We start from the raw sequence: 13,889 nt of genomic DNA, 5'->3' as shown, positions 1-13,889 counted from the left end.
GCTCCGCAGCCGGCACCGTGATCTTTAGCGACACCATCAGCCGCTGCCCGCCCTGGAGCCAGAAATGAGCAGCCTCCGCGCGCGGCGGCGCTTGTCCGCGGCTGAGAAATATGGCTTCGTCCGGTCGGGCCTCTCTGCGTTTGCGTGGGGGCGTCGGAGAGGGTGTTCCTGGGTCCGCAGCGGGTGCGGGGGGCGCGGTCCGCTTGCCCGGGGCGCGGCTGCAGCGCCGCCTAGAGGGCGAGCCGCGCCGGCGCCGGCACCCGCACCCGCACCTGCGGCAGCACCTGCAGCAGCAGCAGCAGCAGCGGCGGCAGCAGCGTCGCGGGGCCGCGCGGGGCCGCGCCCTGGCCGGACCCCGCGCCCGCGCCCGCGCCCGCGCCGCAGCCGCCCGCCTCCTCGCAGCGCAGCTTCTCGCACAGGACGCCGGTGTAGGCGGCGGGGCACACGCAGCGCGCGTTGTTGTGGCACGTCCCTCCGTTCTGGCAGTGCAGGAGCTCGTTGTCGCAGACGTTGGCTGCAGGTCGAGGGGGCGGGGGGGCGCGGGGGGAGGGGAAAAGCAGAATCAATGTAAGTGCATCGGATACATGTTTTCAGTTTTAAAAAAAAATATCAATCTCGCGCTTCCCTCCCCACCCCACCCCCACCGCGCAAACGGGGCACGTGACTCCAATTTCCAAACACCTGTCGCTGGCTGGCTGCCTCCGTTTCCCTCCCATCGCTTCTTTCCCTATAGATTTTGGCTGCAGCCCGGGACATGCTCACGGCCCATCTCAGGCTGTGGAGCAGGAGTTAGGGAGAGCTCCTGGTCGGGCAGTGGCTTCTCTCCAGGACACCTGCGGTGACCTCCCCGGGTTTTTGTTTGTTTGAAACAAGTGCCCCATGCAAGAACGCAGAGCTTTGAAGCCAGGTGATGGTAATTAAAATGCAAAGCAGGGTTGCTAAATGACCAAGGACCTCTAAGGGGCTCGACACTCTCCCTGCAGATGATTCCAGTGCCACATGCATGCGCGCAGAAGCCAGGGGGAAGGGACGGGACGGGACAGGAGGGGACAGGGGCAGGGGCCATGCTGCAGGCTGGGGCTGTTTCGGGGAGGCGCCCTCGCTCCTGCCCCTGACAGCCTATCAGGGCTTTTATCTTGTAAATCAGGGAAGTAGAGTCCAAGGTGACCTTGGTTGATAACAAATGCGGTGGTGAAACCCCGATTACCTAAATGTCACTGTGGTCATCGACTGATGGGGTCCGTTTGAACAAGTTAAGGCAAGCAATTTCCGAGACGGGGGAATTCCCTCCTGGACCCTGCCATGCAACTTTCAAATCGGATAATTTCTTATTTCCTCAAAATTCTGGCGATCCTCATGAATGCCGTCTCTCTAATTCTTTTAGATAATCAAGGTTTCACTGATCCAGCGGCACGTGAAACAGAAGCCGGGGAAATCGAGACAGCGACACAGCGTGCAAGCGCCAAGAACACTTCCCAGCAACATACGCTGCCTGAGAACTTAACATGTAGGAACTCTGGACTGGGCGGTGGGTGGGGGCAGAGCAGGAAAAGGAGGTTTTTTTTTTTTTTTTTTATATAAATCGTAACATTTTTCGTTCTTTAAAAAAGGCCATGGTTAAATTTCCCCAGGGGTAGCACGTGGGTTAAACACACACACACACACACACACACACACACTCAATATTATGATCAACTGCAAAGTATTTTAAAAGAAAATAACCCCCATCTTCCAAGTAATAATTGAATAGAGGATGATGCCTTGTCGTTACTTATGTTCAATGGTCATGTCACCGGGAATGGGTGGAGGTAGAAGGGGGCATAGAGGGGATAAATGGTGATGGAAAAAAATAAAGTAGAATTTTAAAAAAAGGTCATGCCACCTTCAAAAGAAGCTTCCTACAAACATGCGGATGCTCTTGTGTGCAAGTGGACGCTCACAGGGTTGATCAAAAAGTGGCCTAAACAGGGCCCTGTTCTACCACTTTCCCCAATTCTGGCGACCTCCTGGCGTATTGGTGTGATTTTCACATGTGCTCACGCTGGCTATCTGTAAATGACAGAAGCGACGGCCAAGGCCTACGAAACCCTTCAGCTCAAAGCCTTGCTCGAGAAGGTGGTGTTCCAGCTCTAAATGAGGTAGCCCATGATGATAGCGGCTGCCTCTCACTGGGTGGTGCAGACGTCGTGAGCATTAGCCCCAAATTATAGTCTTTAATGCGTCACGGTTAAAAATGTCAAGAGCTGCAGTCATGAGGTCAAGTCTGCAAGTGGAGAGAGATCAGATCACAGTCAACACTGACCAACACCTTCTCTCTCTTTTTGGGGGTTGTTGTTAACTTGGAGAGCACGTATAGGTTCTCGGGGTTTTGTTTTGCTTACACTTCAGGAAATATCTGTTTAATTGAGGCAACGTGGAGTGTACAGATCCAAGTAACTGTTTCCACTTAAAGTCAAAGATTCTCGGCATTTTTGTCCCAGGCAGCAGGTTGCTGAGTGGGCTATTTCCTTTCACTGGGGCACTGGAGCTAGGGAAATATCTGTTCCATCAATATCGATAATTGCTTGCCTTGAATAATTGAGAAGAAATCAATAGTTAATTAAATATCACTCCCCCTTTAAAAAAAATGATTTTGCTTCCTCTTGGGCCTGAATGTAAATCAGCTGTTGAAGGGAGGTTTCTTTATTTAAGAAGTTGGTGGTTAAGTTAAAATTCAATGCTTTTCCTATGTTTAAATAATCTACTGGTTCGTGTTGTGAGAAATTTAATAAACAGACAAGGAACAGGTGTAACCTTGGGGAGTGGGGGGATATGTTTTCTGTAAGAGAGACACAGGAAAAAAAGAAACTACAATATATTTCATTACTTTAGAATTCACTATGAGACATACTATGTTTGGTCTCTCGATTGTGCTAATCTTTCAACAGAGACAGAACTTGACTATATGCACAGCAACGCTGTTGGAATCCTGCGCTAGAAACACATCTAAACCTGACTGCAGATCTTACCTGCTACTCATGGACTTAGGTTCCATCTTTGCGTCCCTTTGAATCAAAACCGTGGTGCTAAATGAATAAGCTAGGTGGTTAACAAGTACCATTGAGCTCTTCTTGTACTAAACACCACGAAGAAATAAAAGAGATATAAAGCTCTGCTCTTGTGGAGTTCGAGTCTGGTTGGGAAGATGAAATATATATACAAGAAATGATCTAACATTAATTTCCTTAAAATGCCCTTATCAATTCCATCCAGCTCAACCAGCCTATCAGTTGTGTGCCAGGCACCCTGCTAGGTTTTATGGTTGTTACTCTACCTGCTCTAAAGGAGCTCACAGTTTGGCAGAAAGCAAACAAATGAACATATGCAGAAATAATTATGATGCAATATTAAAAAAGACTATAAAGGAGGTATTTGCAAGCTGCCAGGGAAACTCAGATGCTGGTGTGAATAATTATGTTGGAGGAGATTAGAGAAGATTAAAGAAAGGAGACTGGGTTTGAATGCAGGCATGAACCTGGCCGATACTGGTGGAAAGAGCATGTGGATGGGAAACTGTACAGGTAAATGCACAGAGATGTGAAAGAGCTTTGTGCTGGTTATTTTAAGCAGTTGTCTTTCAATTCTAAATCTACCCATCCTTCTGATGTTGAAGCTGGAACCCTGCAAGGTGTCTCCTGGCTTCCACAGGGGGCGCTAGAGGGAGCAGAGAAGGTAAGCGGGAGGAAGAAGAGATTTCCTTTTGCTGTTTCATGGCTCTTCCTAACAGGATCGCCCCAGCCATGGCCCCTGTTCCCAACCGCAGCATTTGATTTCATGGCTCAGCATTTTCAGAAGGAGCTTCCTGCCACCCTTAGAGGTTCCCACAGCAACCTGGCAGCCTCCCTTCTCTAGACGTTTGAGCTCCAGCTCCAAGGGAGGTCCTAGCAGCAGCCAGGCATCACCCCTCCTCAGACGTGCAGGTCCCCGGGCTGTGGGGGTCTCTCCTCCAAACCTTTAGTTTTTCATAACCTTGTCCTCTGCCCTGTAACCCCTCAGCCCGGGTGTGAGAGCTGCCTCCTGCTCATACAGTTACCATCTCTGACTTACTTCTCTGTCTTCATTTCCAAATTCTAAAACATGTGGTTAACCTTCAATAAATTCTCCCTGTTAAAATACCTACTGTGGTTTCAGTTTTCTAACCAGAGCCTGAGGGAGGGACCCAGGTGACACGATAGTGAATGATGAGTGGACTGGTGTGGGTGCAAAGATGGATGGAGACTAGAAAGGTATAGCTATGGCTTGGGGGTGACCGTTCTATGTAGCACACTGCAGAGTTCAGATAATGGGCAATTGGAGCTGTCAAAGACCCGAGAGCAGGATAGGGTTTTTAAGGGGGGAAGGCAGGCAAGGCCAGACAAAAGCGAGGGCAGACTGGAGGCCAGGAGACCAGATACTTCAGAAGAATGGGCGTGGGCTGAGTTAGAACAATGGGGACAGAAAAGGTACAGATCTGAAGACAGGTTATTTGAAATGGGGAAGAGAGATTCTGGGATTCTCCTTTTTGGTATCTGGACTCATCACAGTTCAACTTATTAAGAAAAGAAGATTGGAGGAAGAGCTTAGTAAAGGAAAAATAAGAACTTTTTTTGGACCTGTTGACCTCCAGGGCGTAGGCTCCTATGCAGGGGTCTTGCTATCAGCAGGAAAAGCTAGTTAACAGCTCCGGAGATGGATTTGGGACAGGGCTGACGGTGGTCATCGTTACAAAGGGTGAAACTGCAGGGAGAGAAGACCTGTCCTGATGGAATACAGATGGAGTAGGAATGACGACTGGATGGAGATAGAACACTGAAGAGTATGAGCGTTGGAGCCCTAGGAAGGGAAGCAGTAGCTATGGAGGGTGCACAGTGGGGGAGGAAACAATGTTACCAAATGCAGGGAGGGTGCACAGTGGGGGAGGAAACAATGTTACCAAATGCAGGGAGGGTGCACAGTGGGTCACAGGAAGCTTCCTGCTGCGCCACTGCATCTAGAAATAGACCGACCAGAAGGGTCTGGGAGGAAGGGCACTTTGAGTTGGGTAAAGGAAATACACAAATAAAAGCAAGGCCTGTTCTTGACTGCATGTGACAGGAGGGATTTTGGAATAATTAGAAAAAAGATTGGAGAAGTTGGTGGAATTAACATGTAATAGAGGTCTCTGGTTGTCGATCTAAAGCAGTGGTTTTCAACAGGGGGGTGACTGTACCTCCCAGGGGACACTTGGCAATGTCTGGAGATGTTTTTTCTTGGTTGTCACAACTCTGGAAAGGGCAGGCTAGTGGGCAGAGGCCAGAGATGTTGCTGAATATCCTGCAATGCACAGGACTCCCCTCCCCCCACCAGAAAGAACTACTCCTCCGTCAACGTCGGAGGTAAAATGAGGAAGACCTGGTTCAGGGTGTCAGCCACAGCCATGGAGACAAACAGTTGTCTTTATGATTATTGGGGAGAGAGGAATGGAGACGCCTTGGCGATTCTAGGTCAGACACCTCGAGTTTTTAGGTGCAGAGCCATGGAATTCGAGGTGACGGTAAGTACTAGACACTGAAATGAAAGAGTGGATTATCTTCCTGGGGGTGCAAATACAGAAGATGGGGATCGGACACTGACCCTTGAGTTACTGCTCACCATTAATTAAAGGCTAAGCGGAGCCAACAGGACCCTCGTGGAATTTGTTCTGCTTTGCTCAGATAGGAAGGGTAAAATCAGAGCTGGAGGATAATTGGGAAACCCTAGATCAGGACCCTGAAATGTAGGGTAGAAACAGAACTGGAACCCAGGTCTCCCCATAGGAGAAAGGCAACTGCACAGGGCTGCGCTCCACGTTCCTCAAGACGAGAGAACTCTATCTGCAGATCCTCAGTCACTTTCTGTTGTGCTGACCGGCTGCTCTGCTTCCTTTTGTACCCCACTGGGACGAGGTGGGGTCTTTGTGAGTAGCATTCGGTGTCACATCTTCTAGGGTCCTATGACATCCTGGCAGCGCTCCAAATACAGATCAGCTCAGACATCAAATACAACCCCGGACAGCGGAGGTCCGGGCTGGGAAAGGCGAATGCGTTGCACATGCTCTCGTTTTCTCTCCCCATAGACGCAGATGCAGCTGCTCAGTCACGGCGTCTCTCGCACTGAACCTCAGGATCCCTCTCAGCACAAGGTTCCTGGCACCCACCCCCAGCAGCTGGCAGAACCGGCACCGGGATACACACTGACTCACAATCCTGGCGTCACCTTCATTTTATCTCGAGCGTAGCTGAGGATTGAACATGCAACTAGGAAGGATTTGCCAGGATTGTGAGTATGTACCCCCGGCAGCTAGCACTCTCTTCACTCTGTGTCTGTCCATGTGGATCACCTTAAACTGAACACTCTGAACTCACTCTGCAAAGCTCTGACATTAAGCATGTCCCGCCGATTCTCTCTTCACAGTCTAGAGGGGGCCGTCTTGGTAAACACAGAAGGTTCACTTTCAAATCCCTCATGCAACACTAGACTGGTGTTGGACACACACTGTTATTTGCTAGGTGCAACTAATTCTTTTTAGGATGATAAAATAGGACCCTTAGATATGAAAAACTAATACTCCTTTGTTCATAGCTTGCCTATATTCTAAAGCACCATTTTACCATGGATAAAAATAATCCACTTATGATGTGTTCAATATCACACCATGGCACCTATAACCCCCTGATGTTAGGAATGCTTTCAGATTCAGATGGAGTGGCCAAGGCAATCCGTGGCCCCTGACAAATAGGTTACAGTATTAACATCAGACTCAAACACAGTTACGTGGCTAAAAGATGGGCGTGGTCCTGGTGGAAAGGCTCAAGTCAGCAACGTGCTACAGTAACTCTGATCACAGCTGCAGTAAACATGCACAGCAGTAGATAAATAAGCTCCCACCATTGCTGTGAGTTCACGAACATGCTCAGGATTTCCAGTGAAAGAACAGGGACAAGAAACATCTCTTCCTCTCTCCTGCACATCCTTTTACTTTTCCTGTATAATGAGGATCACGGGACAATGAGAGTCATGGGCATGCAGCTCAATTAGTTCTTTAACTTGGTGTTGGTAGGTTTCTTGATTGTTGTACCCATTTCCTTTTTCCAAACTGAAATCTATTGTCAAAACATGAATTAGGAGACTTTGACTCCTTTTAAAGCTCTCTGTTCATCCTTTCCGGAAGGCAGAGAAAAGCAGACCGAGCAAGGGATCGTCTGTGCGCTGAGGGACCAGCCGGGACTTCATATGGCTACTTTGTTGCATCTTCTTTCCTGCTGTGACCTGGAGGGTCCTATGGCTACTTTGTTGCATCTTCTTTCCTGCTGTGACCTGGAGGGTCGTATGGCTACTTTGTTGCATTCTTCTTTCCCCACTGTGACCTGAGGGGTCGCTCATTCCCATGATGGCCATGACGATCCATTACATTTCCAAGAGCCAGTTTTCTTTTTTGCTCTGTGGGTCTTGTTCAGAGCTATACATCCAGGTCCGCCCTGCCCGGGAGCCGTAGGCTTGAGCGATGCGGGGCCTATATTTATAGACTTGAAAGTTTCTCTTTTTGGCTTTGTCTTCCGCACTTCAAGGAATTGATGCGATGCGTTACCATGACAGCCTTCCCTGATGGCTGTATTAATAAAGCGACCTCTACCTTCGCCACCTGAAACAAGCCCAGGGTTGCTGCGGGAACGATGCTCCAGATTGCTCCCATCCTTTTCAAAGAAACTTCAAAGAATGAATAACCTCCGCCAAACAGGCTAATAACAAAGGCATGTGCGCAGCATTCAGTCCTGACTCGGGCGTTTGAGAGAGTGTGGCCGGGAGATAAAGAGCCGGGATTATGACCCACTTATTCAGCCTTGGCGGCTATTTTATTAAGTTGTGAGATGGGAGATGAAAAACTGAGCCTGCAGGTTAGCTCCCGGGGTAGGGAAGAAACTTTATAGACCGTTGTCTAAGGGTCTTGTGGGTGGAATTCTAGGTACACTGATTGCATTTCCCCCCATCTTTTCTCACTAACGTCTGGCCATGATCGGTGATGTGGCCCAGTGGGAAAATGTAGGTTAGGAGCCGTGAAACCTGAGGTCTAGTCCTGAGTAGCCATCGCTTTGCTGTGAGGCCTCGGATGCATTAGGACACCACCTAGCCACACTGATCTGCCTGTCCAACCTCCATCCAATCCAGGACTGTGCTAAACCGTGATCCCATTGCGGTACCCGGATGTGGAGCTCACTCACGGTCTAGTGACAACTAGAAAGTTGGGGAAGGGTTTGAAGTCGGTGTTTATAAAGTTCTCTTGGCATGAATATTTTTCATGGAAAGCGTAGCACCTTAAAAGGTGATGAGGGGGGGGATCCTTCCTCTATGATAAAATCCGTGAGCACTGTGGGACTTCTGGCCCAATGCTATGAGTCCCGGTGATGACTTGGGTGGCTGTTTTCGCTGGGTCGGTGTCCCCTGTCCGTCTTCACAGTTCCTGGTGGAACAGGAAGAGTTTTTTTGTACTAAAAGCATGAGGTGCAGGAAGAGAGTTGGGTGAAGAACTTGTGATTCAAGGCCAATCTCTGAGGTTAATGGGCTGGTGAACTTGGGAAAATTGTTTGACCTCCCTGTGCCTCCCTTTCTTCGAGTCTAAGGAAAGGACAATAGCACTCGTCCCATCCGCCTGCCTCCCAGGTGTGGGGAGCCTCAAGGCGAGTGATGGGAGGTGCTTTAAAAAATATGAAACACAGCCTAAGCATACTTTGTCCGATACCTTCCCCAGTGCCCCCTGCTGCTGGAAGGGTGACGGGCTCGTTCCTGCCTCTGTCAGAGTAACGAGTTCATCACCCCCTCTCCAGTTCCAGGTACTTGAAGTGGAAAAGGAAGCCAATGTCCTCCCTCAAAGACAGCAGGTGTACGTGTCCCCTGGGGGTATGAAAAGGGACAGCGTGGGGCCAAGTACGCGGCTCCTGAGTATCTGTCTCCAGCTGCTGCGTCCGCCACAGGGCCCTGCGAGGACAGCTGGGACCCAAGAGTCCGTTTTCTCAAAGGTGATTGGCCTGCTCTTGTTCACTGTGCATCCTTCTGAACCAATCAGAGCGCACGGTGTGTTTCCAGAAGAGCAGGGAGGGGCTGGGCTGCAGGCCGTCACCTGCTTCCCTTGCCCCACGGCCCACCTTTGGCTTCTGCAGCGGTGGGGCTGGGGACAGGGGGATGCATGCCGTCTCCAGACTGACACCTGGGGCCATCGAGTGGCAGCATCCTTGCTGTCCTGCTCTCAGACTCCACTTCCGTCTGAGGACAGTGGAGCTGGTGGCACCTTCCCCTGTGGCAGCACCCAGCCTGCTTGCTCTCAGTGCAGTGAGGTCCAAGGGCAGAGAGAAGGACTGCATGGAAAACTGGAAGTTGTCAGCTGGGTGGTCAGACACGACAGGGTCCTGAGTGGGGCAGGTTCTGACCTTCAAGGGCAGCCCTTCCATTGTCGTTCATCTAACACAAGCACTGCATGGGAGTGACGCCTGCTCTCATCTAAGCGGAGGACATGCTGCTCAAAGCACCATGGGAAAGCCACGCTCACTGCGGAGGAGCCTGTCTGCGGTCACACCTGCACCAGGTGGGGGACAGACGCAGGGCTCAGGAGCTCAAGGCACCGCCCGAACACCCCCAGAGTTTCCAGTGTTTGCAAACTGAAAAAGCCTCTGTTGATGCTGAGAGAGGATTACTTCCCCGAGAATCCCATGGGCCCGAGGCTGGGCACCTTTCCCAAAGCGATCATTAAGGATGGAGCGAAATCCTATTCAGGTCGACAGCTTTAGACACCGACACGTGCACGGTGCTCGTAAAAATGCTGCCGGGAAGCCAGCTTCTCCTTGGCTGTGAGCAAAAGCTCCCGTCTGCTCCGATGAAGAGGGGCAACCTCCACGCCCCTGCCCGCGGTGGGAGGCGGCGATCGCGGGGAGGCACTGTCCCACAGCGGCCACGCGCAGCAGGGGCGACACCGAGTCAAAGTCCCCGGCGTTACGCCAGGAGGAAAACGGTGCAGACACTGATCCCCGGTGTGACCCCCGCAAAAACCCACATAAACCTCCACACGCACCTTTCGCGATGGAAGCCTTGGAAAAGGTACTGCGACCACTTACGCCCGGATGTGCCCGGGGTTGATCTCTGGCTGGGAGGAGGGCGGGGGTTTCCGTGATTTTCATTTTCATCTTTACACTTTTCACTCTTTCCAAATCACCTAGAGTAAGTATACAGGCCTCCGAGGGTACCCACATGTCCATACAAGGAATTGTGCTCGAGAAAATAAGAGTTCTCTTACGGAGATGATAAAGGTAATTCGTTTAAGAAACGAGCCATGTCCGCTCTCGCGGGTGCCTGGAGGGGCGCGAGGGAGAGGGTGTGGCCCTCGGGGGTGGCGTGGGAATTGTGCGGGGCCCCCGTCAGTGCCCAGGACAGATGTGCGAAGCATTCGACGTCCCGAGCAGGCTGAGCGAGGCCACAAGCCTTTGGTACTTTCCTAAGAAATCCACGTACCTGAGGCTGGAAGGAAGTAACTCACAGGCGTGGGTTGTGTGTTTTTTTTTTTTGAGACAAAGTTTTTGAGCACTATGTAAAGCTAAATTAGAATGTGAGGTTCCTGTTTGTCCAGTGACAGCCAAATGTCTCCTTAGAGACTTAATTTTTCCTCTAGGTCCTTGGCAGGAGCGTCCTAAATATGGGCTAAGCCCTCAGGAGTTTTAAACAGCAGGGATATTTAAATTTGAAAAAGAACTACCGAAATCACTCAACAGTAACTTTTCTTAACGATTCCGCCCCCAATCACTGTAATTCACTCTTGTCCGCCGGGTGCCGGGTGTTGGCTGTCCCACAGTCACCTCCTGACAATGTCAAACCAAGTCCTGGGAGGTGCTTTTATAATGTCAGAACGAAACAAAGCCGTTTCCTCCTTAATGCCAATGTCAAGGCAGAACGAATCGGCGTCAATAAATTCAAGGTGAGGACGACAGCGTTAAGTAATCAAGGAAATGTGCAAAACGCTGACAGGAGTCATTTCGGGACGCCGCGCTCCCAGTAAAAATGACTGCTAATTCTCGAAAACGCCATTTGCTACCGGGGCCCAGACGTTTCAATGATCTAAAACATAGTAGCGAGGTCAGGGCAAGGACAGAGGGGTTACAATTACAGACGAGTCGTAAGCGTACCTTTTCAGTAAAGTCGACGCTGACCATTGCGACCCCCGCTGTCCTTTCCCACGAATAAATCACTGAGCCACGCAAAATAGGGACAGGGGCGTTTAGCATTTAATTAAGCGCTTTACAAGCGCCTGGACGGCTCAGGCCCTGCGATAAACATGCGACTGGAGGAGCCGCGGACGTGCTGCCTGTTTCTATAGGGTCACGTAGTTACATCTCCTTAGACGGTGTGACTTCGCACTGTGTGCCCTGTGCCTCCTCATTCACTTCCATCAGTGATTTCCAGCTTCTTTGGTGCTTAATTCCCACTCGTCAGTTTGGGGGGGGTCACCTCTCACCCCTGCAGTTCCTTACACGCAGAAACAGCTGCTTCGCTGTTGAAAAGAAGATCGACGCGGCTATTTTAGTGAAGGGAAAACAGACCCAAGCGCTTCTGCAGAAGACATTTGGGTAAAGACAGGGAGGCGAGGCCAGCTGAGGGGCAACGGATTGAAAAAAAAGACGACGCCCTGCTTATGGTGAGTGAGGGGAGATACGCACAACTCAAAGGATGTGAAGGTGAACCTTAGGCTCTTATTTCGAACTTGAATAGCAAAGCCGTCACTCCGTCGCAACTAATTGCTTTCATATTTCCAAAATAATGTTTAGAAGCCTTTTTTTTTTTTTTTTTTTTTAGTCTAGGAAGAAAGGATACAATTTTAAAATTACCCCAAATCTCCCATATCCACCAAAATGAAAATATATTTAAAAATGAATACATTGTATTTGGCAATTTTGAGAGTCACTAAATGGTTACTAACTTTCAGGGTTAAAAATGATTAAGAACTTTAATTTAATAAACACAGGGAGCTGACTCCCAAGGACATAATCAGGGCCCTTGCAGAGGCCAGGTAGTAAACTGTTAGAAAAAAATCTTGCAAAACACAAGTACATTTTAATTCTTGACGATTTTCTGATGAGAAGTCTTAGGCTTGCTTCTGATTGAATGCCTAAATACATAAACAAGCTTTAAGTAATATTATGGATCATTCATTTGCCATTTTAAATTCTTCAATCTTATTTTTTGGGAACAAGTTAAAAAAAAACAACACACCAAAGAAACAAAGATCCCACAAAACTGAAATGGCATGTTATTTTTTTCTAGTGTTACATAACTAACACGATAGAAGTTTATGGCAAATATCCAGTCCGTAGAGAAAAATCGGGCCAAAATCTCACGATAAACACATTTGCCTGGCCAAGTTATAACCGACGCGGTACAGATCAGCTTGACAGAGTCAACTTGCCCGACAACATCGGACGGCATCATCCACGCGGGCCAGCCGGGCGAGGAGCCTGGCTCAGAGCATCCTGGCCTGGAATTCGGTCAAGGGACAAATGCAGACCTGGCCGAATCTTGGCCCCTGGGCCCACTAGTTGTGGGACCTCGGCAGGCCAGGGACCCTCCCTGAGCCTCAGCTTCCACATCTGTGAAACGGGCTCGTGCCTTCCCCGGGGGGTACTTCCGAAGGGTACTACGTGCATCGATTTGGAGATGCAGATAAATACTGCGGATAAAGTGCTCACCGAGACGTGGTACCTATTTTGATTGTCGAGAGGTCTAAATGAGATAGGATTTTGAAGAGGCTAATGGATGCTGCAGTTCACCACGTGAGCTCGAGAGCCGGTCTGCGGGTGTCTTCTTAGCGCCCCGTTCTCAGTACCCAGAACGGCGCCTGGCCCAGACCTCACGCCCAACACGTTTCTTGAATAAATGAAAGCCACCTCCAGCTGGTTCCACCCAGCATCCTTCCTTTACGGGCCCGAGAACAGGGCAGGGGTAATAGAGTCTGTGGCAAATCTCCCGGCTGGGGTGGATTTTAATTGCCCTTGTATCCCAGGGTCAGGCAAGCTCTTCTGACCTTCAGGGCTTTAAGGCTTGAAGTTAACTATGGGTCACAATTAGCGCCCTCGGGGCACTGGGCTGCCTGACCGGCTGGAGCTAAATACCCTGGGCACCTGTGGCAGCAGGGTCGCTCTATGCAGCTTTGCCCTGGGGGAATATTATGCTCCTGGCAACCAGCAGAAAATCTCCCTCCGAGAACAGCTCACTCCTCGCAACGGACGGACGGTCTCCAGCGGCGGTTCCGCAGCTGGGCTACCTCCTAATTTCTAGTTTGGTAGAAAAGGGGGAGTGGATGGATGCACTGCTGTCCAAAAAAGAGCCTGCCAAGTAATGACAGCTGCTATTTCCACAGAACTTTCCCCCCGGCAGTGCAGCCACGAAGCTAGGAATATAAGTATTTGTCTGAAGTCAGTATTAAACCAAGGGCCACGGAGGAAATAATTTCCTATCCTGAACAGGAACTACTGGGTTGCTCTGTGAGATTTAATTGCCAAAGATAATTCAGGATTGTAAAACCTGTCCTTCCTGATCAGACATTATCAGCTCAGCTCTTTCGGTGTGAAGGGGCGGGGGAGCATTGTCACCTAACCGGGGCTGCTAATGGCCCCAGGGTGCTTACAGGGAGCTGTCAGGATGTCTCGGCGCAGGGGCCGGGGGCAGGCTTAGCTTGTGGCATGTGCCGGGTGTCAGGAGGAGAAAGGAGCAGCCGTCTGTGACGCTGACGCAGGTCGCAGCCTGCGGAGAGCTGTGCTGTGAGGTTTTTCTCTCCCAACAAATCAGGCTGTTCAAGAGTCTCCAAGTTCTCAAGAACA

At 50.2% G+C, this 13,889-nt stretch overlaps 1 protein-coding gene across 1 annotated transcript in view; it reads right to left on the bottom strand.

The window, feature by feature from the left end:
- Positions 1–230: 230 nt before the first annotated feature.
- NTNG1 (netrin G1) overlaps positions 231–13,889 on the bottom strand; it is a 197,384-nt gene continuing 183,725 nt past the window's right edge. The window contains exon 6 of the mRNA XM_087828145.1: positions 231–514. Coding sequence (XP_087684271.1) covers positions 231–514 — 284 coding nt within the window. The remainder of the gene's footprint in view (positions 515–13,889) is intronic.

Source organism: Miniopterus natalensis, chromosome 19, assembly GCF_054644295.1.
Source record: "Miniopterus natalensis isolate mMinNat1 chromosome 19, mMinNat1.hap1, whole genome shotgun sequence".
Lineage (NCBI taxonomy): Eukaryota > Metazoa > Chordata > Mammalia > Chiroptera > Miniopteridae > Miniopterus > Miniopterus natalensis.
The sequence above is the reverse complement of the archived record's forward strand: the minus strand, read 5'-3'. Positions and strand labels throughout refer to the sequence as shown.